Source organism: Poecilia reticulata, chromosome 16 (genome assembly GCF_904066995.2).
Source record: "Poecilia reticulata chromosome 16, P_reticulata-male-v2, whole genome shotgun sequence".
Classification (NCBI taxonomy): Eukaryota; Metazoa; Chordata; class Actinopteri; order Cyprinodontiformes; family Poeciliidae; genus Poecilia; species Poecilia reticulata.
In genome coordinates this window covers 13,042,273-13,068,917 of record NC_088845.1, presented here as the reverse complement: position 1 = coordinate 13,068,917, position 26,645 = coordinate 13,042,273, and the positions used below count along the sequence as shown (strand labels likewise).

Genomic DNA, 26,645 nt, shown 5'->3' with positions numbered 1-26,645 from the left:
ACAAGCTGTACTTGGCCTAAATATGCAAGACCACAAACTCTACCGTCTTAAATGAAGCCAGCACACACACGATCGCAGGCCAAAGCTGCACTTTGCTCGCCAACACTTCACTTCCAACTGGCTCCGCAGCCAGTTTGGGAAATTAAAACTCGAAAGGCATCACATCTCACCCAGATAGTTGTGGTTCGCTCTTCTCTCCGGTGATGTTAACGAATGTGGCTCCCTGCGGGGTGTCTAGGGTCTTGTGGTAGTCAAGGGAAGCGGTGGCATTTTGGAGGCTTACAGTTACGTTTGGGCAGGAGCCGTAAACCAGCTACATGCTGGTTCCACACTGCTGTGGCTAAGCACTTGTTGCTTGAGGCTTGGAACTGCATTTTAAGAACAAAGTTACGATAAAGTACATGATAGGTGGCGCTAGTTTCCACCCCATGTGTCAAATGTGTCCCAGTGTCCCAGTGACCTGCTCTGTGTATTTACTTTGAGCCCTTCAACCATCCGTTCCTGTTCTGAACTGAGGAACTTTCCCATCAACCTTTTGACACTGGAAAAAGCTGGAAAAGTTGACACCATATCTGGTAACTAGAAGCATTATCAGCAACAATTTTCTTTCATCTCCATCATTACAGCTGCATCCACTCCACTCCAGAAAACCCTGGAATATAATCACTTTAACAAGCAAACCCGGAGCAGCGAGGAATTCTTCAGCGGGGCTTTTGCTAATGTTTCTGTTCAGCTGCTCTGTTGAGGCGAAGGTTGTGGTGATGTAACCGACAGAAAAAATGAATTAACCATTGATTGTGATTGATTACCTCTCAGATTTCAAGCCCTTGGAACTTGGTTTTTATTTGGCACTGACACAAACTGAAACTAATGGCTGTCTGGACAGGGTGTGGGGCAAAGAGAAAATCCCAGAATGACTTGGAAGTTATGATGTGCTTCAGAAAACGGCCAGCTGCGATGTAAAACATACTGTTCACAGTTAATGGACTAAAACATGCAGAATTACCAGAAAATCCTTCAGGTGACTCTTTAAAATCTGGACCGACTTTAAAGAGGGAAATTTTAAAGGACACTGTTACTCCTTTGTTTTATTTGTATTACATGTCCACCCACTAGGGGCACTGTTATGCCAGGAGCATATGTAATGGGTTTGTGTTCTTCTTCGTTGCTCTCTGCATGTCTGTGCGGAGGATGCACATGGCGGAATAAAGCTGAGTAAAGAAACTAGTTGTTTCTATGATTTAACATTGGTAGCAGAGGATGGTTAGTAACTACAGAGTTCCGCCAACGTTTGAGGAAGGAAAGCCTTATGAAAGCTGGAAGAATGAAGTCAACATTTGGACGAGAGTTACAGATTTGGAGTCGAAAAAGCAAGCGCTGGCTGTCGCCCTGGCCCTGTCTGGAAGAGCGCGGGACACGGCGATGGAAATTCCGGTAGATGATCTAAATAAAGACACTGGAATGACAACGTTGTTCGCTAAACTAGATGACTTGTTCTTAAAAGAGGAAAAGGACAGGATCTATGAAGCATACTCAAATTTTGATCGGATTATAAAAGAAGTTAACATGTCGATGGCGGACTATATTATTGATTTCGAGCAGCGTTACTCACGGATGAAGAAATACAACATGGAGCTGCCTGACCCAGTTTTGGCTTTTAAGCTTTTAGACACCGCGTGTTTGGATATAACGGACAGACAGTTGGCTTTAACGGCATGCCCAGATGTAACATTTGCTTCAATGAAGTCCGCTTTGAAGAGAATATTTGGGGGGAAAAAGGTGCGGCAGCAGAAGGCATTAGCCAGGAGTCCGTGTTTGCAACAGAGCAATGGCGGCAAAAAGGAAAGTTCTGGCGGCAGAGTCCCCATAAGAAAACTTCACAGCTCAACACTCCGCAGCCCGGTACAAACCCGCTGGATAAGTACGGACGACGGTCAAAATGTGCAGTGTGCCAAAGTACTTTTCACTGGGTTAAAAACTGTCCGCATAAAGCTGATAGTGTTAAAATGGCTGATGATACAAAAGACGTGGAAGAGTGCAATTTAACTCTGTACACCAAAGAATCAGCAACAGATGCAGAAATATTCATGACAGAATGTCTTGGCTCAGCAATAATAGACACTGCTTGCACTAGGACAGTTTGTGGACAAGAGTGGCTGGACAACTATAGTACTGTATTACAAAAGAAAAGTATGAAGTCTATGAAAGAGACAGAAACACAAAGTCACAGGCCCTTCAAGTTTGGAGATGGAAAAATCGTCTACTCCATAAAAAGGTAAAGATACCTGCTAAAATTGGCAACACAAAGTGTAATATAGAAACTGAAGTAGTACCTGTTAACATCCCGCTGCTACTGAGTAAGACCTCATTGAAAAGGGCAGGGACTGTTTTGGACATGGAAAGGGACAGTGTAGTGATGTTTAATCAGCCTGTCAAACTGGACTTTACTAGTTCAGGTCATTACTGTGTAAACATTGTGGACAGTGAGAATAGAAGTTTCATTCACTCTGATAAGCTATTGCAAGCTAATGAGGAAGAAATACTGACTACAACAGACAAGATGAACACAAGTGAAAAGATGAAAGTTCTGGAGAAACTTCATAAACAGTTTGGACATGCCTCTGCTGACAAAATACAGAGACTCTTGACTAATTCTGGCAACAAGGACACAGAATGTGACAGTCTGCTGAAAAACATTGTGAACCAGTGTGAAGTGTGTCAAAAATATTGTAAGACCAAACCAAAACCTGCTGTCGGCTTACCATTGGCATCTACATACAATGAAACTGTTGCTGTAGATCTGCACGAACTTGAACCTGGGGTTTGGTACCTACACATTATTGACCAGTTTACCCGTTTCAGTGCTGGTAGTGTCTTAACCACCAAGAGGTCTTCTGAGATAGTCAGACGTTTTATTCATGATTGGATCAGTGTGCATGGCCCACCACAAAAGTTGTTCAGTGACAATGGTGGTGAATTCAATAACGAGGAAGTGAGAGACATGGCCGAGAACTTTAATATTGAAGTCAAGACAACACCTGCTTACAGTCCATGGAGCAATGGACTGTTAGAGCGCCACAATCAAACTCTGACAGAGATTTTGCTAAAAGTCAAAGCAAGTACTGGATGTGACTGGAGCACTGCCATGGACTGGGCCCTGATGGCAAAGAACTCTATGCAAAGTGTCCATGGATACAGCCCACATCAGCTGGTGTTCGGGCAGAATCCTAACCTGCCTTCTGTATTAATAGACAAAGCTCCAGCTCTAGAGGGCACCACCAAGAGTGAATGGGTTGCCAAGCACATTTCAGCCTTGCATGCTGCAAGAAAAGCTTTTACAGAAGCAGAATGTTCAGAAAGGATACGGAGAGCACTAAAGAAACAGATGCGGCACATAGACGAGCGATATGAAACTGGAGACAAAGTTTTTTACAAAAGAGTGGATTGTCCAGAATGGAAAGGACCAGGAGTGGTGATTGGTCAAGATGGTGCAGTCGTTTTTGTTAGACACGGAGGCACCTGTGTCAGAGTCCATCAACTCAGATTGAGGAAAGTTACTCATGAGAATGAAGAACCTCAGATTACCTGCGTTGAGAAGAACAATCGAGGACAACACACAGTGGACATCATTGAAGAGGATGTAGAAGGAGACACTATTGCAGTAAATCCTGAGAATCATCATTTGCTTGCTCCTGAAAATACAGAGGCTGAGAGACCGCACTCTGAGAACACCATCATAAAGACAGGTCAAATTGTGACATTCAGAAATGCAGAGGGTGTACCACAAAAAGCCAAAGTGTTGGGACGTGCCGGCAAAGCAACTGGGAAATACAAGAACTGGGTTAACTTGGAGCTGCTTGAGCCAGCAGAAGTGGCTGGCAACAGTGAGTCAGCTGACCTGTCACAGTTGGAGGATCTTCACATCCAGGCAGATGCTGAGGTTACAGATATGCACGAGGATGTTTTGTGAATAAGGACATATCGTTTGATGAAGCAAAGGAAAATGAAATAAAAGCTGGAAACAAAATCAAGTGTTTGAGGAAATTGAAGACAAAAGACAAAAGTGTGTCTCTACTCGTTGGGTGTGCACTCTGAAAGAGACTGAAAATGGAATAATGCCAAAAGCAAGACTTGTTGCACGAGGATTTGAGGAGCTAAAGGTTTCTGACCTACAAAAGGACTCTCCAACCTGTGCCTCGGAGTCACTGAGACTCTTGGTGGCAGTTGTATGTCAAAAACAATGGGAACTTCACTCTATGGACATTAAATCTGCCTTTTTACAAGGAATGCAACTGTCCAGAGACATTTTCATCAAGCCTCCTCGAGAGGCTAATAGCACAGGTGTGCTTTGGAAACTGAAAAAATGTGTGTATGGTTTAGCTGATGCTTCACTGTATTGGTATAACAGGGTAAAAAGCATCATGATTGAAGCAGGAGGCATCATGTCTAAGGTTGATCCTGCAGTTTTCTATTGGCTGGATGAGCACAAAAATGTAACTGGTGTACTTGCTTGTCATGTTGATTTTATATGGGGTGGATCACACATGTTTTCAGAGTCAGTCATACCTCACCTGAGGTCAAAGTTTAATGTCGGTCGTGAAGCACACAATAGCTTTTCCTATGTGGGTGTAGATCTTGTTACTGAAGGTGAGAAAATACAAATACACCAAGAAACATACATTCAGCACCTGCAGTCCATACACCTCTCACCCTCACGAGCAGCAGAGTCCGCTTGAGCTCTCACTGAGAAGGAGACAGAGCAGCTTAGATCTAAGATAGGCCAACTTCTGTGGGTGGCAAGACAGAGCAGGCCTGATGCCATGTTTGATGCTAGTAATTTAGCATCCCGTCTCAAACATGCTATAGTACAGACCATTAATGAAGCAAACAGAGTTGTGTGTAAGCTCAAGGCCAAGTCTGTTGAATTGAATTTTCAACACCTTGGGGACGACGGTAACTTAAAGATGGTTACATTCACTGATGCATCTTTTGGAAATCTTTCAGATGGAGGTACTCAAGGTGGCCACTTCATTGTTTTGATGGGTGACAACGGGCGGTTCTCTCCCATTGCATGGCAGTCAAAGAAAATTAAGAGAATTGTCAGAAGCACACTGGCAGGTGAAACACTCGCCATGTCTGAGGGGATTGATAATGCCATTTTTCTTTCCGCACTCTTTTCTGAACTCAGTGCTGGTAATACTGCTTGTACTCCACCTATAATCTGTGTGACTGATAATTTCTCTCTTGTTGATGCACTTAAGTCAACTAAGTTTGTTGCAGAGAAGAGGTTACGCCTGGAAATGAGTTCAATTAAAGAACTGATGCAAACTAAGAAGGTTCATCAAGTGGTGTGGTCTCAAACAAAAGACCAACTTGCAGACTGTTTAACAAAGAAGGGAGCATCCACAACCTCACTCCTTAGGGCTCTTTATGAAGGACTATGGATTCTTCAGTAAATTCAGTCATAAGATGTTTCACATTCTGTTACTTTGAGACTGTTCTGACAAAAATCTTTAATTGCTATGCTTTCTCATAAGTTTTTTTTTAGAAAAGTGGGAGATTGTTACTCCTTTGTTTATTTGTATTACATGTCCACCCACTAGGGGCACTGTTATGCCAGGAGCATATGTAATGGGTTTGTGTTCTTCTTCGTGGCTCTCTGTATGTCGGTGCGGAGGATGCACATGGCGGAATAAAGCTGAGTAAAGAAACTAGTTGTTTCTATGATTTAACAACACATTTTGCACCTTTTTATGCTTCCATTTGGGATTATTCTGCTTCTAAAAACAAACCAAGTGCTTAAAAAAGCACCCAATGTTTCTTTTAAAGTAATAAGTTCATGTTTTTTGGTGTCTGGAAAATGAGCCGTTGGAAAAACCTACGGAATGCAGCAAATCAGCAGGCACTGCGCCGTTACCTAGCAACCCCAGCGAAGCCCAGGCCGTCACCTAGCAACCCAAACTGAGCATTAGGGCATTTGGTGAGCTGGTTTTACAGCTTTAAGTGCTGTATAATAACAGCTTTGTTGTTTGTATGATGTTCAAAGATGGTTCCGCATTTGGAAAAAAAGGATTCTTCACAAAATCTAACAAAGTATGAACAACTACCAACCTCTTCATGAAACATGAGGCTTCTTCAAATACAACCTGCTACAAGAGATCCTTCACTATCTACAAAAATTCTTTGAAGAATCTGAATTAATGAATTACAACCATGTTTAATTTCCCTTTGGGATCAATAAAGTATCTTTGAATTTGAATTGCACCCATTTTCACAGAGTGTAAGTGTTGAGTTGGGGAGTGACCAGCAGCTTTTTTGGAAGTGGCAACATGCCCTAAAACATCTCATTCTGAAAAGAATCAAATATTCAGAATTGGCCAGACTGAAATCTCATTATCTAAAAACGTAATGGAGGTTTTGTATAGGCCACAGGCCTAAACTAATCTGTTCAAGGAAGCATTGGAAGTCACCTTTTAAAGAATAATAACTGCTTAAGGGTCCAGCTTTCGGATCTGTTGAGCAGACGTGAAGCGTGGCCAAGGCAGTCTTGCCAACTTTTCAGAGGGGGAATCTAATTATAGCAACTGGCAGATCGTCTTATATGATGCAATGGCAGCAATCTGTATCAGTCCTCCCCGCCCGTTTGTCCTGCTGCCGGCTTTGTCCGTCTCGTCAGCAGCGTTTTGTTGTGGGGGGACAGAAACAGCAGCTGCTCATAAGTATTCATTAGTCCCGCTCCTGGATTAGTGGAGACAAAATGTGAGTGTGGACCGGGCCGCCTCCTCCAGAACACAGCCGGCCCTTCTCCGTCCCTTGGAGCGCTAACCACAGCTGTTCAGCACCACTTGACTTTTCCAACAACAGTGCTCTCGGATGGCCGCGGCCACTTTTGTTCCTGGTAGATGAAACGCAATGTCGGTTTCTCTGCTCGTGTTTACAATGTCTTTGTGTCTTGACGCGCTGCTGGAGGAGAAGTTTGCTCCCTTGATGACGAAACGCTGATGAGACTCGGTGGAGGGGACGGTCTGTTGATGTCGTGCTAGTCGTTTTGGTTATTGCCTCAGATTTTAGGCCCCGCTCATCATGTGTAGTCTGACACACTGAAAAACACAAAACATCTCTTCTGTTGGTGTAGTTTCTAGCAGCTACACTTGAAATGAGGTGAAACCAACTCTTCAGCATCTCATAGAAGCTTGTTTTCGGTCAATAATTCCTTGAAAAAGCATAAGTTTTAGTTTTGCTGCTTTATTTTAAACCATATAAAAGAGAAGAAAAATGCATAATATACCCAATAAGAAACAAAGCATGAAGCAAGTTAAATATATATACATCCACTTACATACAGTAACCAAACATTGAGTCATCCAATCCATGTTTTATATATTATATTTAAACATGAAGAGAATGTGTTTAGCTCAAATGTGTTTATGCCGATAAATCAGTGCACCACTGGATTAAATGAAAAAATCTTCCTGTGGTACAAGATATTCATCCATATTATGAGTTATAATAGAGGAACTTGTTTTAAGTCAATAAATCCTTTTCATGTTGAAGTGGAACAACACTTTATAACTAGTGTATTTTTCATTCATGTTAAGCAATTATTGATTTAACACAATCTCCTATATCGTGCTGGAAAGTTGCTTGTTAGTTTTTTTTGTCTTATTTACAGTGTGCTAAGATATTTTCACAAGAAACTAGACCAAAAACACTTGGTAAGATTTTGTGTTTTTACAGATTTCAGCTCACTGACGACGTGTTTCCCCGTTTCACTGATCTCGTGACACATGCAGCACGTTGCTCTCGCATTGTGTCTCCTGTTCTGGACAGCTGCAGCTCCTCCATGCCCAAATAATTGCTCCCCTGCCTGTGGAAAGTCACCATCTTTCCACCCCCCTCCCCCTACTCAAATACTCACACATGTACCTCATGTCATCGCCGCTCTCGGTTTGCCGTCCCTCCGCCCTGCCGCTGCGCCTGAGCTACCATTCGCCCCGTTTCCCTCCTCCTCCTTCTCCTCTTCCTCATCTTCCTCCTCCTCAGAGGATCCCCTGTCGCTACAGCTGTGTGTCAGTTGTCAGCCTGTTGGAGTCCAAGATGAAGCTGGAAAACGGAGGGTCTACAGGGAGGAAAGTCTGGCCGCTCTCCCTCTCTCTATCCCAGCTGTCACTCCCTCCAAGACCTCCACTTATCACAAGGTTTCTCTCTGTGCACCACTGGGAGCCTTTTTAAAAATGTTTTCGAAAGCCGAACACGTACACTGGTGAACTTTAAATGATAATCTTGAGGAAAAACACCACAGTTCTATGGTTTGCACACAATAATATGATTTGTATGGTTTTAATTAAAAAGGAAACCTATCTGGTTTTACCATTGCTCTTAAAAATGTTAGATTTTGTGACAGTATTTGATCATTAATGTAGAATATTTTTATAACTTTGATGCAAAGATGTGATAGTGTCATTTTGCCTTTTCACCGTTTCATGATTTTTGTAGTTTTGGTCTCCATAAAAGGATCAATCTGGTGCAGATTCACTTGTCTCTCAGCATGTGTGTGCATTGTTGTTGTTGAACAAACAACCCCCCCACACCCTCGACCCTGCAAGAATGAGCAGGTCATTAAAGTTGAGAGAGTGAAACTTTCAGCAGGAAAGGCAGAAGCTGAATAGAGTTCATCCTTTAGAGGTTTGAATCTCTCATGAAATGTGTTGGCAGCCTTTTAGAAATCTGAGTTAAAGTATGAATTCATACAGAGCAACGTTTTAATGATGGCCTCTCAATAGCCGATGTTAAATCATTTTCTTTGTTTTGAAAAAAAAAACTGTTCCTTATATGAATAATTTATCTTGTGTTGTAGCTCTTGGAGAGAATAAAAACGGCTTCGATAGTGCAACATTTTACCAAAAACAAGTCGGTGCAGCAGTATATTTATCTTTGCTGCTCGCCTCTTGGTACGCCAAGACTCTGGAGATCTGATTTTAGTGTGTTACTAAATCGATGATGAATCTGGAGCACTCTGTGTTTTAGGGAAATGGATATGACAGCACGCCAACTTTACATTAAAAAGACATTTTTTAATTGAGGGGGAAGTTCAGGAGGTTTCCTTTCTGTCGGCCGGTTGACGGCTGCAGAAACCGAATGGAGAGTTGAACTGTTGCTCACTGCTGGAGGAGATCTAAGCTTATAGATCTATATGAAACCGGGCTGTTCCTAACGGGGAATGAAACCGGGCTGTTCCCAATGGGGAATGAAACCGGGCTGTTCCCAATGGGGAATGAAACCGGGCTGTTCCTAACGGGGAATGAAACCGGGCTGTTCCTAAAGGGGAATGAAACCGGGCTGTTCCCAACGGGGAATGAAACCGGGCTCTTCCCAACGGGGAATGAAACCGGGCTCTTCCCAACGGGGAATGAAACCGGGCTGTTCTTAAAGGGGAATTCACTTTTTGGACGTTTTAACACTTCTGCTTCTACTTTTCAAAGATGCACGGACAGGTTATGTAATCTGTTTGCAGCCATTTTCATGTGCGAGTGTAAACGTTGAGTTGAAGGGTGTGGGCAGTTGAAGCTGATTACCTAGCAACTCAGGCAGGACTCCAGCACATTTGGTCAGCTGTTTTTTTTTCGCTGTATATTCTGTAAATTGGATGCTCTAAAAGACGAGTGTTTTATTGTAGTCTTGCCATCTAGAAACCACTTGCTGCATTCTCGTTGGTTGTACAGGAGGCTCCACTTCTGCTTTTCAAAGATGTACAGTTGTTTTCGCATGCGAGTGTAAACGTTATGTTGAAGGGTGTGGCCAGCGAAGCTTATTTGGATTTAAAGAGACAAGACGCCCTAAAACATCCCAGTTTGAAAGAGCTCAAAATAATCAGAACTGACGAAAGAGATAGAAAAATAGTCTATCTCTTTATTATTATTTAACTTGTTGTGCTTTTTTCCCTCCTATCTTTCCAAAATAGAAATCCTCAAAGCATTAGAGAGAGTCGGCAGTCAATAAAATGTTCCAGTTTTATCCTGGAGTTTTATAAAAGCCTCATTGTTGTCTAAATGCTTCAGGACGTATCAACAAACAGTTTAATGGAGTTACAGTCTCCTCAAAGATAAAAAAGCATAATTTGAATCAACGCGTCTAAAATAGTTGCAGCACAAAGTCATCATTGAGGCCTTCATGAATGGAGGATGTATTGCTGTATTATTCTTCTGAACTGGTTTAATTGGTGCCGACACGCCGTGTTTGTGTTTACATGTAAGAGCCAATACTGGGCTGATTTACTGGGACAGGGTACTACACATAAAATATTCATGATTTGCTGTATATTTCTACTCAGAGGCCTCACTGTGTGTGATGTTCAGCTTGAACTCGTGTCTCCTGTAAGTCTGCTCTGATTGGTCGCAGGCTGCGCTGCAGGAAGCTGCTGATTTAGTCCTGTTTTTATTTTTATTTTTGTTGGATTTTCAAGTTGTTCATTGAAAATAACTTGATTGGTGCCTTCACAAATATTTTTGTGTCATTTGCACGACTGAGCCTATGAATTATGACTGACGTCATCAGTACCTGCTGCCTTGAGGCAGTGATAATCGCAGCAACATGTATTTCAGAGAAGTTCTCCAATGCCACTTTCAGTTTTTTCTCTGAGTCAATGTGGCTAAATTTGTTTGTGTCTGCCTTGAAGTTTTTATTTGTAGTTTGGGATTCTTTGTTTGCAGCCATTTGTATCGCCGTCTACAGGGAACAAAGATAAGAAACCAAAAGGTTTCAGGCAATTTAAGAGCAGTGTCCAATATGAAAGACAATGATTTGTTTTGCTGTTCAGTGTTTGTAACGTTGCAGAGACTTGCGTGCACAAGAAGTTGTCGCTGCTTGGTGTTTTATTATTATTCCCCTCTTATTGATTCATCTGTTTGGTATTCACTGCAAACATGGATCCATAACCAGGTGCTCCAAAAATGCGCCCTCCTATTAGCGGGGAGCAGGTTGGAAAATAAGTTAGAGAAATGATTGACGTTTCAACCACAGGATGAAGGATGAATGCCTTTCCCTGCGAATGAAGTGGGATGCCTTAGTTATGCCTTCCTCATCTACAAAGCTGTTTGCAGCCTTTTTTTAAAGGCAGGAAAGCTTTATTGTATCACTGTGTTTCGGGGCCAGAGAGAAAAACAAATTAGTGTGTGAAACTGCTCTTTGTTATTTGGCTGTGTGCTCTCTCCTGAGGGGCCTGGCCCGTCGCTCTGCCTCAAAATGTGGAGAAACAACTGATTGCGAGGCACGCGACGTGCTTTGGAATAAGAGGATATGATCGGGAGAGTTGAGTTATTAATGGTGATGTCGAGCCAGTGAGATCAGCCGCCCCGGGCCACAGCTGTGCGTGTGCATGTGTGTGGATATTAAAGTTAAAAAGCCTTGTGTTCGGTCCAGTTTAAACTGTTGAATCTGTCTCTGAATGTCCTCTGCTTCTCTCTGGCAGGTATGCCTGTGGCCGTCGGTGTGTCTCCGGACACGTAATCGGGCGCGTTCCTGCTGTCATGGCCTCCACAACCACGCGGCTCCTCCTCGTCACGGTGATCTCTGTTCTGGCGGAGTTCGTCGTCTCATCAGAGGATCATAAGTGGCACTTTGATCCAAGTAAGATAACCTACAGGCACACTTTTAAGAGCGTCTCAGTTTGCATAACAGCTGCTGGATGAATCGATTTTATCCATTCTTTGGTTTTTGACGATTTAATTTTTGTAAAATCTGGATTATTTTTCACTAATGTACTCCCGTCATCCTGCCAGAATGCCGCCATCTTGTTTGGCAAACTTTAACGCTTTGATTTATTTAGACTTTGAGTTCAGCTTAACTCTACAGAGAAACTCCTATTAGCTTATAAATTGTTGATTACGTATTCTTATTCCTTAGAGAAACTATTACTAGGTTTTGTTGTTTTTTATTTTGCTTTTCTTCTTCTTTTGTTTTTGTATTATTTGTATTTCCTCTAATTCATGTAAAGCACTTTCAAATGCCTTGTTGCTGAAAATGTGCTACATAAATATAATTACCTTACAACTGGATAACGTAACAGGAATAAAATCAATATATTACCAGAATGAAGTAGAAATTTTATGAGAACTCCAACACGAAAAATAACCAAAAATTAAAATGAAAAATGTGGACTTGATACAGAAATACTTGAACACTTCAGCATCAAATTATTATCATTAGCAGGACTTTAAAATGATGTGCAAACAACTGTCTGTTTTGAAGAAAGAATCAAATCACGTCCTGATAACACTGAATTAAAACTATTCTTTTCATTTTAAGATGTTTTTTCTAGTATTATTCTCCTGTAATCAGTGACACACGCAGCTGTATGCACTGTGAGTTGTTTACTTTGAGTAAACAAAAGAAATATTGTAGCTATTGTACTTTTTATTGTGTTTTCCCTTTGCTATTCACAAAATTGCTGAATAACATAAAAATACTCTTTTGTGTCAACATATCCTAAGTGTAGCCCACATCTGCGTGCGTCTGTGGGAGTGGGCACACATCCGTCCTACACCTAAACATCGTTGGTCAGTTTACTTTTATTTGGCGGCCTGGTGCTCTTTCTGTAAGCTAAATGTGAGACACAGTTTTAAGAACTCCACCAGAACTTTTTATCCTGTGCGTGGCCCACCTGTGCTTTTACAAGTTTATTTTAGTCCGTTTGGGAACTAAAGCGCCGAGGGGACACCCCATCACTTCTCCATTGGCCGACCGTGACACCTGCCGCACTTCACCAGCATCATGTTGTACTGGGAGAGTTAAATAGTTAAATCTAGTCAAAACGTTTGCTTAATTTCTACTCTTTTTGACAAACATTGTCGCTTCACATCCTCATAAGCAAAGCCTACTTAACGGCTCTTCTGTCTTTTTTGTCTTAATGTAATTTGTCATATAAAAAGTAGGCTATGCAGGCATAAGTGTGTGTGTGCGTGTGTGTGTGTGTGTGTGTGTGTGTTGCTTTGCTCCTCGTGTGGATCAGATCTGTTGTTTCTGGTGCATCCTATTCCTGTATCATATTTGTGTGGGTTAGGTTTGTGCGTGTCGGGGATGCCGCTGTGTTCGCAGTTTTGTGCAAACCCTCTGATAATATCCTGCAGGCAGCCCTGCTTCTAATTAAACAAAAATTCTCAGTCTGGTGATGATGTGCCATCGCTCAACTCTTAGAAGGGATGATTAAAATAAAAGCCAATTTTTTAAAATATATTTTTATATATTTTTTATATATATTGAATATTTTTAAGCAAAAAACAAAACAAAAAAAAACTGATTTGGCTAGAAAGAAATGAGATTTTGTTTTTAAACCTTGTAGCTCAGCCCTAGTCGGCAGGTCTCCAGCTAGATTTTTATTTTCTACAAACCTAAACCCGTTTGCATCTTCCAACCTCCTCCTCGTTGCCCCGTATTTCACGGGATCACCAGGCGTCTGCTCTGACATTCTCCTCACACTCTCAGATCCGAACGGCTCATTCTCCGTTCACCATCAACAGGCTATCCTGTGTCCTCTCCCTGTCTGCCAGCCAGTCGTCTGTAATAGGAGACCAAGATAGGCAGCGGCCCCCTGCGCCGCCTCCGCGTACACCTCCGACCCGTCAGGATCGCTAATGCACAGGCACTTCATGAAAGTGTCAGTCAAAGTGTCGGGAGGGAGGCATCAGAGGAGGCGGGGAATGTGAGCCAACCAGGGGAAACTGGAGACTTGTTTGCAGCGCAGGCAACCGTCTCACTGCAGAGGCTAAAACTGTGAATCGGATTAAGTGGCAGATTAATTTAGAGAGTAAAAAGTAAAAATGACTAAAGCGTTGAGATATGTTATATGGATGCTATAAACCAGAGGAAAATTACTGCTCGAGGTCAGACTTCTTTAAGTAAAATCAATTTTTGAGCTTTACATCATGTTATAATGTTATTCCCTCTTCAAAACATATCTTGATTCTTCCATACATGTTTGAGAAATCCTTTAATCTCCATGGCAACCATTCAGCTAAGCAAAACGCCTGCTTGAACTAAGCCCCGCCTTTGAGAACAAAGCTCCTCCATGGAGCTGCAGTTTCCAAGTCGATCTGCCTCACAGAACAGCCCTCCCCATGGCTCCTCCACTCAGCTCCTTCAGACTAGCCAGCAACAAATGGCAAACATCTGGTTGATCTACTGAGCTCATTATAGGAGCTACTTCTCAGTGCAGCACTGGTAAAAACCAGGGTTAAAGGGTTAGCAGAGGAGCCATGTTGGGACGACTTCCTGGAAGCAGAGTGTCACAAAGACCAGGAGCTTCTTAAAGAGACAGAGGCCAATTTTAAGACATCAAATTACAAAGTCAAATTTCTTGTAAGTTGTTTGATATGTACAACATTTTTATAACAACTGGAGGTAACATGGTTACTTTATTATGCTATAAAATGACACTAGAGGTCTAGAAAATGCATAGTACTTTCCTTTTAAAGCTCATTTTATGCCTATTGGACCTGTTTAGTATTACTGCATTTAAAGCTTACCTTTCTAAATCAAATATTCATAAACGGATTTTTTTTTTTAAATGGCGTCACAGAACAAAGTGATCTAATCAACATGTTGCCTCTAAAGGTGTTTTTATTCACAGACCTGCTCCATAGTTGGGTCATCAGATGTTGGTAAAGGACAAAGTCAGCTGCAGGCCTGAATTTCTCTTGACATCCAGCCAGCTTGTTTTTAAAAAATACATATATTTCCACTCACCTCTACTGCCAGACTAGCTGCTTTATGTTGAAGAAGATTCCCAATCTGTAACTTTGTGTCCCCAAAGGCTGAGAAGTTTACAGCTGTAGACTGAGTCAGAATTAAACAGACATTGTTATATTTCTTCTCCATGTGTCCAATGTCACTGGAATCCAGTTATTTTTGCTTCTTCTTGACTACTGTTCTGTTTCTCCTCTGTTTTTTGTGTTTTTTTTCTCTCTGCTGACAAGAAAAGTTTGCAACTGTACAAAAGCAGCCATGTTGTTGTTTTGATACATTTTTCTCGCATAATTTAGAGATGCACTAATCAGAGAAGGTCTTTGCTGATTTCCAATCAGACGTTTTGTGAAGTTGAACTGCTGACACTGATTTGAGTTTATTTTGATTCGTCCGTTGGAACCGTAAATACCAACAAAGTAATTTTAGAACTTTCTGGATGAACTGAAATGGCATCTTCACAATAAAATGCTTACCTTAAAAGGAAATGATAATTTTCTCAAAAATAACCCAGAGTTACAAAACCGTTTCTCTCTGCATCACTAAGAATCAATAAAATCTTCAAATACACGAAATGTCCTCCTGGAGGTGGTGATGCAGAAAAACACAAAAACAAAAGAAGTGAAGTATCATTTGCTTCTTTGTGCGAGAGAGTTCAGCTCAATAAGTGTTTATGTGTCAGAAGATTCAAAGTCAAATGATGCAAATTGTCCCCACAAGCTAATTTCAGAACAAATAACTTTATATGTTGGAGGAAATCCCTCTGATTTACTGCTGGATGTGCTAATAAATTAATTAAATTATCTATTGTAACTACAGGAGCCTTAAGAAGCCTCACTAGTATTATATTAGATTTAAAGGTGACACTTTATTTGAAGGGGAGGGCATAAAACTGATGTGACACTGTCATTAACATGACGTTTTAATGCAAAGTTTCACCAGAAGTTGCATTAAAAGTCCATTAAAAGTATAAACTTTACATTATATGGTCAATAATGAACCTTTTAATGCAAAGTTCTAAACATTTGCATAAAAAGTCACTTAAAGGTGTCGTTATTTACCGAATAACACTTCATGACTGGCATAAACAGACTCCTTCATGTTTGTGAGAGATTGTTATTTTATGACGGTGTCATGTCAGTCTTTTGTACCCCTTCAAATAAAGTTACACACTTAAATATGCATAACCTTTGACCTTACGCTCTACCTTTTTCAGCAAGTTATTGTTTTTTGTCAAATTGTACATCCACCAAAATAAAACTAATCTGAATTATTTACATCAGGACCAGAGGTGATGTCACACCATGCGAGAGACGAAGAGAAGCGAATTTTAAAAATATGCAGCTACACAGAGTTTCACCGTTATTTCAAAGCGAATAAAACATAACTCATGGTCAACATCCCCAGTTGTTGAGAGGATTCAAAGCAACACCACTGCTGCTTTCTGAATCAGTTTCTCTGCTAACCTCACTCCTTGTGTTTTATGCCTTCCGAAATGATTCTCTGTGACTCGATGGTCTTTTTCTCCGTAGGAGGAACACCCTGCGTTGTCAGCATTTATTTATGTGAGAATCTGTCAGAGTTTTCACCTCCGGCTGCTTTTATGAAAAATTATGCAACGAATAGCCCTGACTTGCAGATGGGACCATGCCTCCCCGTCCACGATGACACCTGATTTATCTTGGGATGATTCTCGATGGCTGGCCCTCCTCCAGGCCATCTGGCTTTGTAAAACCGTCCTCTTTTTTTTTTTTTTTTTACTTACATGGAGCAGCAGAGGTTTTTCTTTTTAGGAGAAAATGTGGAAAGTCTGGTCTGGACTTATTCTTTAGTTGCTGTTTACACATGAAGCTCACAGCAGGAGACTTTCTGCTGGAGATGCAATTTCACAGCTGGAAAAGCAGCACACAGGTCAGCAGAAAAAGCTAAGTAAAGCAGGATATTGCACCGTCTTGTACGCTCAAGCATTATAATATTCCCAGTAGAAAATTATTGACAAACAAGATATATTATTAGAATGCACAACAAATCAATTCATCAAAGCATTTACACGGTTGCAGTTAGATGTTTGGTACCGAGCCTTCTGCAGAGATGATTTGGAAAATTAAATGCCTCATTAAGTCACGGACTCACCCCGGGATCGTCCACTGATTTTACTGGACAGCTGAGAGAGTGTAAAGCAAATGCTGCAGACATTCGCTCGTAAATGCAGTCAGTTGTTTCCGTTGTAAATCGCCTCACTGGTGTTTTGGTTTCATTTACTGATTACTTTGCTTCAGAATCAATGGGGTTGGAATTGAGATCTTAACAAAAAAAACTGTCACAGAAGAAAAACAAAAAAACAATAATCAAACATGAAAACAAAACTTTCATATTCACTTTGAAAAGGAGTAGAAAGAAGCCAGTGCTTATTAAATCTTACCTTCAATTGACTTTCAGTCTAGAATATAGAAACTTTCAGTCTATAATAGAGAATCCCACTTTATAAATATTTACACAAATCAATTTGCTAGAATAAAATACATTTATGTTGAATATGTGAGATATCTTCTCTTGTAGTGAGTTATCCATTTTACTGACGGTCATGCTCAGTCTGTAAAACAGAGTGACAGGTGATTCTCCTCTGGTAGTCAAACCATGACTGACTTTGTTTTTCGCTCATCATTTCTCAGTGAAGGGTGGAAAAGTTGAGGGAAATTCCTCTCCGTCAGCTGCTAAGGTAATCCTACACGGCAGGAATGGTTTGCTTAGTCTTATTGTCTGTTAAACCTTTTAGGTCGCGATATAGCTTAAAACATAAATATTAACACAGTAGTTTTATGGTGTTTTCACTTCTTATTGTCCGATAGACTCGGTTTGATTAGGGATAAGAGATTTGATACATTTTCAGCTGCCTTAGTTTCCCTCCTCACTGCACAGTGTAAAACAATGAAAACCTTTGAAAAACTGCTGTTCCCCTCCTCACCTGTGGTGGCACTGCACCAAGAACTACTGAAGGAAGCAACACAAAAACCTCCACGACATGAGTTAAACTTCATCTTCACAAAATGTAAACAAAAACTGAGTAGGATTTCTGTTCTTGTCTTTCATCCATTCATCCATCCATTTTCTTTACACCCTTGTCCCTCAGTGGGGTCGGGAGGGTTGCCGGTGCCCATCTCCAGCTAACGTTCCGGGCGAGAGGCGGGGTCACCCTGGACAGGTCGCCAGTCTGTTGCAGGACAGCACAGAGACACACAGGACACACAACCATGCACACACACACTCACACCTAGGGACAATTTGGAGAGGCCAATTAACCTAACAGTCATGTTTTTGGACTGTGGGAGGAAACCGGAGTACCCGGAGAAAACCCACGCATGCACAGGGAGAACATGCAAACTCCATGCAGAAAGACCGGGAATCGAACCCAGAACCTTCTTGCTGCATGGCAACAGCTCTACCAACTGTGCCACTGTGCAGCCCACTTCTTGTCTTTCATAAAAAAAACGAAAAAAAAAAACATGAGTCATTTCTCCTTTTAGCATTAGATTCACACGTTTGTTTTGGTTGTATTTACCCAGAATGCCATGCGCTTCAATCTGCTTCCTGCTTTTGGAGGGGTCTGTGGTTTGGTTGGCATTTACATATGCATTCAACTGAACCGAGACGTGGGTTTTTAGGCAGACCAGAGTTCGCTTTTTTGGCTTGATTGTGCCAAAAATCAAGCCAGAGTTTGGTTAAAGCGGACTAAACGGGGCTGGTGTGAATGTAGCCTTGGCGTAAAGGCAGACTTTAGCTAGCTAAACATAAATGCTGCATAAAACTCCTTAAGTTTTGCAAAGTACATTAATAGAAGTTTGCATTAGGGCTGGACAATAAATCAATTACAATATGTATTGTGTTATTAATAGCTAATATGTCTGATAAAATGTTCAATAATTTCACTAAACTGATTCAGAAACGCACAGCATTCTGGGAGATGTAGGCAGAGGAAAGGCTTTAGCAGCTCTACCTCTTTCTGCAAGCTAAGTTGGTGGCATCAACTAACTCACTCTTTTGATACCTAGCAACAACTTGAGTAACATGGTTACCTAGTAACAACATACTGAGTAACTGTCGCAGCAGCAGTTTAAGGTTTACCCACCATGCCTCATAACTGCTTAAAAATATAAAACAATGATGTGGAGCAAAAACTGGATAAAACTGGAAAGGTCACATAAAAAAACTGACAGTAATTAAAATATTATAAACAGAAAAGCTAATAAATATTGACCAGTATCGACTGGTATGAAACCCTTTTTCAGTCAGATCGTCCAGTTTGTTTACAGATTTACATTCAGCAGCAGGCTGTGCTATAGCAATAAAATATAAGCTGAAATGTTTCGTCTAGCAGATCAAGCTGAGGTGAAATTTCTGAAATATTTATTGCACGGGTTAAATCCGCAGAGCCTGAAGGTGACCTCCTATGTTACAAAGGGAGGCGGAGAAGTGAAAAGACTGCAGATTGCTGGCTGCAGAGCGTCAGCGCGGAGCGATGATGACGATGATGTAATGAAATGGGCACCTGTCCCCAGGGTGTGGATGAACTGTGCGAGGCCCCTGTCACTCGCTGGGGTTTTGGGGTTTGTCATGGAGCCCAGCATTCCTGTTGAGTGACTCAGTGACAGAAAGTGAGTTAGATGCCTTCCCCACACCCTCCATGTCACCGCCGTTCCCCCCTCCATCCTCCCCATGGCTGACCAAACACCCCTCACCTCCTCCTATGATGACTTCAGAGCAGATAGCTGGCTGTTTGGGTAATCCCTGCCTGGGACCTAGCTATCTGGATCGTTTGATAAAGCTGCCTCTGGAACGGAGTCAGGGCAGACATTTGAGACCCGTCTGTGTTTTTCTTTTTCTTTTTTTTTCCCCCCTCTTTGCTGTCAGTTTCTTTCTCTTCCTGCAAATCTCAGAGCGCCGGTAACTGGAGCTGTGCAGGATAGCTGGAGCCCTGAGGTAGCTGCTTTGTGTGGAACAGAGATAGTTGGAAAAAACAAAAAAAATGACAGACAGGAAAGGTGTAATCTGAGACATCTTTCCTGTCTCCAAAGGGGGGCATAAAACTTCATAGCTTACTCGTATATAAATTGAAGTAATGGAAACTAAAGATGCGCCTATCACGAGTTTGCGGTGACACGCAAAACCGAGTTCAGCACATCACTGCTTCTCTAAGAACTGTAAAACTAGCTATAAAAATAGACGCAACAGAAATTAAAATATTTTCTTCCTCGATTATTTCTGACAGCTTTCACCCTTTAAAACACTGATCCCAAAACTAGAACAAGAATAGTTTACGTTCACACATCAGGCAAATGCGACTCAAACCCACTTTGTGTTTTTTTGCTAAAATGCAGCATAGAAAGCAGCAGAGAGGCTTTTGTTAATGTGATGCTTCAATTGTTGACCGTCTTCTATGACTTTATATTTTTTGTGTTTTTATCATGTAGAGCTCTTTGCACTGCCTTGTTGCTGGAATGTGCCGTACTAATAAACTGGACTACATCTGACTTTTCACTTCAGTCTGAATCAGGTCTGAGCCTCTTCCATATGTGGAACTAAATCGGATTTGCATCAAATTGTTTTCAAAGCGCCTGCAGTCTAAACAGTCATGTGACATTTTAACCGAAGGAAATAATGGCTGAAAATTATGATTATGAACTTATGAAGGAAGCCTGTGTCAGTGAAGCGTGTCGCACCAGTCAGAAGCCAGCGTTAACGCTCCATTAATACAAAAGGCCATTTCTATTAGTTGTGCTTTCTTTGCGTTATGATCTTGTCGGCTGAATAGACTTTAAAAGTGATCCATAAACGTCTCCATCTTTTGTTAACAAATTGCTGCTCTGTGATGTTAACGTTCATAGGTACATTAAATGGTCACACATAAGTCTGATTGGGGTTTAATTAGCAGAATGAACAACGAGGCACAAAAACGTTATATTTTCAGCAAAAAGTCATAATACAGGATCCAGATCTTCTGTGTGAATGTGGACCCGGAGTGACGGGGTCTGTGGCTCCTAACCTGTGGAACATGTTTTCATTTTGCTGACTAAATGTTTTAAAAACGGCGGAAAAACGTTTTGTTCTTCCAGGCTTTTTATTGTTTTTATGCAATGCACAACTAAAATGTGATTTATATGTGTGCAGTGCTTTGTGGCTTTGCACGGTGTTTTATCAATAAGCTTTCTTACTTACAACTCAGAAATGATTTACACTCACAGCAGAGATGATGTCTTTCAGCTGTGTGATAGTTGTCAGACCTGTTTTTTTTTTTTTTTTTTGAAGGGATTTACTGTTTATTTTAAAACAAAGATAAAAAGTTTTCACATTTTAAACCATTTTGAGCCTCTTATTTTTAACAGTTTTCCGTTTGGATTTCCTAAAGAATATAAATCCTTACCTTAGCTGTCTTGTAAAGGGTTGACACATTTTCAAATGCAAAAGTTGGAATCTCTAAAACATAAAGTAAAGGTAGTTCTCCATCTAACCTTCTTATTATCCGTTTAAATTCTTGTTCTCTCACAACCTGAATAACCTGTAAAGGTCTCAGCTAAATGTTCTTTAAAATGAAGCACGGAGAAGTAAAAAGTTTTTTTTTTTTTTTAAACAACTCACTGACGATGAAGCAAATATCAAATAATCTTCTCTCGATAACAGCGTCCACACTGAAGAGTGTTGATTCAACTCAGAGTATATAACGTGGTGTGTTTTCTGTTCAGGTTTTTGATCATTTTTCTAAATAGCTGGTCCGATCAAAACCCGGACTGATTCTCATTCTGAAAGTAGTTTTTCAGAAAGCGTCTTAGAAAAAAAGATTTCTAAGATTTCTAAAAAAAAAAAAAAAAAAAAGATACTGTTGCTGTTTTTATTTGACGTATAGTTGAAACTAATCTGACTTAAAAACATTTGTGACCTTTGTTCATTCATTAGAATTTTTAAACCAACTCTTTGAGGTACAAACTACAGGGAACCTGTTATATTTATGAATGTTTGACCCAAACATGTTCAGAAACTGGGACTAGATGTTGGTGTGTCTGGAGAAAAACCTTTGCAGAGATGGAAATATTGAAACTAAGCCCAGCTCTTGTCACAGTCTGAGTTTTGTTGCTGAATTCTGTGAAGGAAAAAAAAAAGATTTTTTTATGGGCTGCAGATTAATTTAATCTTGAAACCCCTCAACACTGCAGCAGACATGGGAATTAAATGTCAACCGAGTTCATAATGTATCTGCAAAGTGTGACTTTGTGTTTTGTGCTGCAAACGACAGCTAAAGGAGCCGTTTCCTACAACTCTCCCTGCGCTCGCAGTCTGTTTTGGCTACGATGCATCAAGCCCGGATGTTTTCCCAGAGATGACATAACAATGTTACGCTCCGTGACGAATGATGGTCCCTGACAACTCCAGTGAAAATATTAAGTTTCTTCTGGACAGATGAGAGTTTTGCTCGTATCTTCATCCCGTGTCTGTCTTCTCTGCTTCCCTCGGTCCTTCCCCTTCCAGCTCAGTGTCGCTACGCCCTGGGGATGGAGGATGGCACCATCCCAGACTCTGACATCACCGCCTCCAGCGCCTGGTCCGACTCCACAGAGGCCAAACATGGAAGGTGGGAAAATGTTTTAGTTTGTACGTGAGGGTGGCAGGTGACCATTGCAGATGAAATTACTGTTATTGGAGATGTAATTTTCTATTTGCACAAAGGTTTTGCACCAATTCTGCAACTTTCAGTCATTTAAGCATCAATAGCCTTAGCAAGCTGCAAAGAAGCACCATCTGCTTGGCTGTGCAACACAAGTTTTGCCATTAGGATCAGTTCATGAGGGTACAGGCCAGGTTGCAGGATGCCTGCTGTGGTGAATTATGGGACCACCCAGACTGCACACAGTGATTAAACACTGGGGCTGTAATGGTACATGTAGTTTTCCTGAACCATCACAGTGCAGACAGCGCGTGTGCAAGCAGTCAAACGAGGAATTTGTTAGTCACAGGAGATCACTACTCTTATTCAGACAAGTCTGCACACACATTTTCTGCTGCTAGAGAAAGTGAAGCCACTATCTGAAGAACGGCAAACTAATGCGCAACTGGCTGGTGATAATGACACACAGGTTAAAGTCCTTGTGATTATTAATCAACGGGGCAAAATTTAAAGATGAGCATTGAATTGGGAGCTCTGCTTGTGCTTCCAGCTCAACGTTCAGTAGAGCTTTTTCTTCTTCGCTCTTTTTACTGTAATTTATTGAAATGGTTACAGAAATCATTCTAATTTCTTGTTTGTTTGTTTTTGAGTCGTTGGATGAAAACTGCTCTTGTTATTGCACATTTCTTTCAACTTTAAGCTTTTTCATGTGTCTTCAGTGTGAAGTGGAAGAAAACTTACGAAGGTTTTCTAAACATTTTTACATGCAGCATGTACTTTTATTCCGTCCCCTTTATTCTAATAACACAAAGTAAACCTTTAATTGGTTACCGGTTAGTAACTCTGGAGGAGCAGCAGAGATCCACAGCTCAGGCGGGAGAATCTATTGTTTATTCTCCACAAATCTGGCATTTCTGGACTAACAACAACAACAACAACAAAAAACAGCTGTTGAAACAGAGGAATTCTCTTTGCACGTTGCTACAAGCTGCATGTGACACAGAAAGCATTTGGAAGAAGGTTTTCTGGTCAGATCAGACTAAAGTCCTACAATCTGGCTTGCACATAAAATGCCATGGATGATGGAAATGTGGTGACTGCAGCATCACACGGTTTCACTTTCACACAACAACAAATTCAGCTCAAATCAGATTTTCTCATATTTCAAACTTTTTTTTACACCAATCTGAACGGCCCAGTTCCGATCTTTTCACCCCACAAATAAATCCGATTTCTTCGATAGTTTTCAAAACGTCTGCCGTCACAGCGGTCATGTTACATTCACCACCTGCTTGGCCAGGCAGATGGCACCTCGTCATCGATGACATGCATCATAATTCTGCACCAGAAGAAAACGGAGACAGTAAATCTGGACATAAACAACGGCTAGTTATGATCTTGTGACAGCCAGCTCCCATTGCTCCACAACTTTAAAACTGCTCCATCCATTATTACTTCGCTCTTCTTCTGCGGTCATAAACATTTCACACGTTAGTCTGCTTGCAGTTGCATTTAACTAGTAGTATGAATGACCGCACGCACAAAAAATAATCAGCAAAAAATTGTAACTAAGCATCGAGGCCTGCTGTGAGAACGTAGCCCAAGAAACGACGACCTGAGAGCAAAGCCGAGGCTCACAGCCCAGACTTGTAGCTGCGGCTTTATAAAGTATTGCCTCGGGGGAACCCAGTACAAATGCATGCCACACTTTTGAGATTTGTATTTGTTAAAAGTAAAAATGAAAAGCAGGTATCCTTTTTCTTCCACTTCACATTGGCATGTCTTTCCAATCTGCTCAGATTTAGATGAATAAATTCCCGTTGATTGATTTTCTGTCTGCTGAGCAGAACTAACAGTGTGTAATATTTAAGGCAAGGCTCGTCCTTCATTTAAGTAGGTTTTTTTTGCCATATAAACAACATTTTTGAAGGAATTTTCTTCTCATGCAGCAGAAATGGCAATTGGATTTCTGTGCAACACAACTGAAATCGATACTGAGCTGAAGTTGATGTGGTAAAATGCAGTAGATGACATCAAAGTTTTGACATGTAGTTCTGGAAAAAAAACATGAGACAACTTAAAATGATCAGTTTCTCTGATTTTACTCTTTATAGGTATATGTTTGAGTAAAATGAACATCATTGCCTCTGAAATTACCAGCAAAAATGTTGTATTTATTTGCAGAAAACGAGAAATGGCCAAAATAACAAAAAAGATGCAGCGATTTCAGACTTCAAATAATGCAAAGAAAACAAGTTAATGATAATTTAGAAACAACAATACTGATGTTTTTACTTGGGAAGAGTTCAGAAATCGGTAGGAGGTTTTCAATGGGCTTCAGTGCAGCTCAGTCTTCATTTCCTCCAGAGATGAACTTCCGGGTTAAAAGATGCTCTCAAATTTGTGATTTGGGGTGAAAATAATTAGAGTAGATTCAACGTGTCTGTTGTTCTGGTCTCCAAAACCGCAGATTCTTTTCACTTGGTCTACTTTCCCACTTTTAAAAGCCTGCCTTTGAAAGAGCTCTTTATAAAGAACATATAATCACCACTCTGAATAGCTGCTCTGGCTGAGACTTGATAGGGAGGATTAAATGCTTCGCTACCAGTTCTGAGTCTGGGCTGCTGCCCACATCCGATTTATGCTGGAAATCACGTTCAGGTGAGAGTAAAACGGTTTTTGAATTAAGAGACTTCATTAAAAACCACAACAGCAATCATTAAACATTAACCTCTGCACACACGCTTTGCAGCACAACAAACTCGGCCTTCAACCTTCTGTCCCTACAATGTGCTGCATGCATAATTCCTGGATAAGCTGGAGTGATGATGTTGTGATGCTCAAAGTGCAGTCGCATGGTTTGGTTCAGAATTATATTAAATTGAAGGCATGTTCGTAATCGGGTATTTTTAGTGCAGCTATGTAATGAGAGGGTTGATGCCTGAAGAGGTGAACACCTGCTTATTAGGCCGAGCTTCAAATCTCTAAGTTGGATCAGTTCAAAAAGTAAAACTTAAAAATGACAGAAAGCTTAATTACGCCTGTGCAAATTAAAATTTAATTAGAGCAATGCCACAAGTTGAGGTTGTAGCACGTTTCGGTGAATAGATGATCAGATAACAATATACGATAAAGGATTAAAGTGTCGACATTTTCCAGGTTAGACACATTTTTCAGGTGAATTTACAGAAAACCTGGATGTATTTATGTGCTCATTCATATACATGCGTAAAATGGACAAATCCCCCCCAAACACTGATACATAGAGACACACATTTATTCATATATAAAACTCAGTAATCCCAAGATTTTCTGAAGCCCCAATCCATCTTGAAAATGTCTGCTCCACCTTGAATAAAGGGTTTCTTGTGACAGTTTTACTGTGATGATGCAACTTTTAGCTTTCCATCAGATGCAGCAGCTGGAAAGATGAGTGACGAGAACTGCAGCAGTCATTGTGGGTCTTAAGTGGCACGGTTTCATAAGAGCTTGAATAAGAAACGTTTATCCAACAATCTGAAAAAAGGTCATTTTTAGTTGGTTCCTACCAAATTAGAAGTAAATACACATCCGGTAAGTGACTTAGAAGCCATGTACATGTTTACCGGTGTCGGTCTCTTTTATGATTTTATGTTCCTGTAAATATACTGTGAAGTACAACTTGCTGGTTCCAGGTTTGACCTCCTTTATGGAGCTTCGATTGAACAAGATGTCTGAAAAATTCCTCTTGTATTTTGATTCATAATGATATCAACAGTTGATAAAGTCCCCAGAAAGATGTGGCTGATTTGTCCACTCCACGATGTGAATCTTCTCGTTTGCCCACATCCCAGAGGAGCCGTACTGAGCCACGTTCACACAGCAGACAAATTCAACCCAAATGAACATTTTTTCCCCCCAAATATAACCTCTATTGGACTTTTTCACTGCAGTCTGAACGGAACAGTTCTGATCTTTTCAGCCTCGATTAAATCAGATCTGTGCCGCTTCCATTTGTGGTACTAAATTGAATACGTGTCTGATTGTTTTGACTTTTAAGTCATTGATGTGAGACCAGAAAAATCCCGACGCTGTAAATCAGGACGCAAACAATGACTGAAAATTATAATTATGTAATTATGAACAAAGTCACTGAATCCCATCACTGTCCCACAAGGTTTTGTCTAAACAGACTCCCCTGCAGAAGTTTATGCTAATGCTCCATAAAGGGCCATTTCTGTTAGTTGTGCTTTATTTGTATTCACTTATTTCATGT

General features: G+C 40.9%; 1 protein-coding gene across 6 annotated transcripts in view; it reads left to right on the top strand.

Moving 5' to 3' along the window:
- ddr1 (discoidin domain receptor tyrosine kinase 1) overlaps positions 1-26,645 on the top strand; it is a 93,727-nt gene that overhangs the window by 19,703 nt on the left and 47,379 nt on the right. For all 6 annotated transcript variants that reach the window (XM_008431354.3, XM_008431352.3, XM_008431356.3 and 3 more), the window contains exons 2-3: positions 11,468-11,625; positions 22,255-22,357. In XM_008431354.3, coding sequence (XP_008429576.1) covers positions 11,526-11,625; positions 22,255-22,357 — 203 coding nt within the window. In that variant the 5' untranslated portion in view covers positions 11,468-11,525. The remainder of the gene's footprint in view (positions 1-11,467; positions 11,626-22,254; positions 22,358-26,645) is intronic.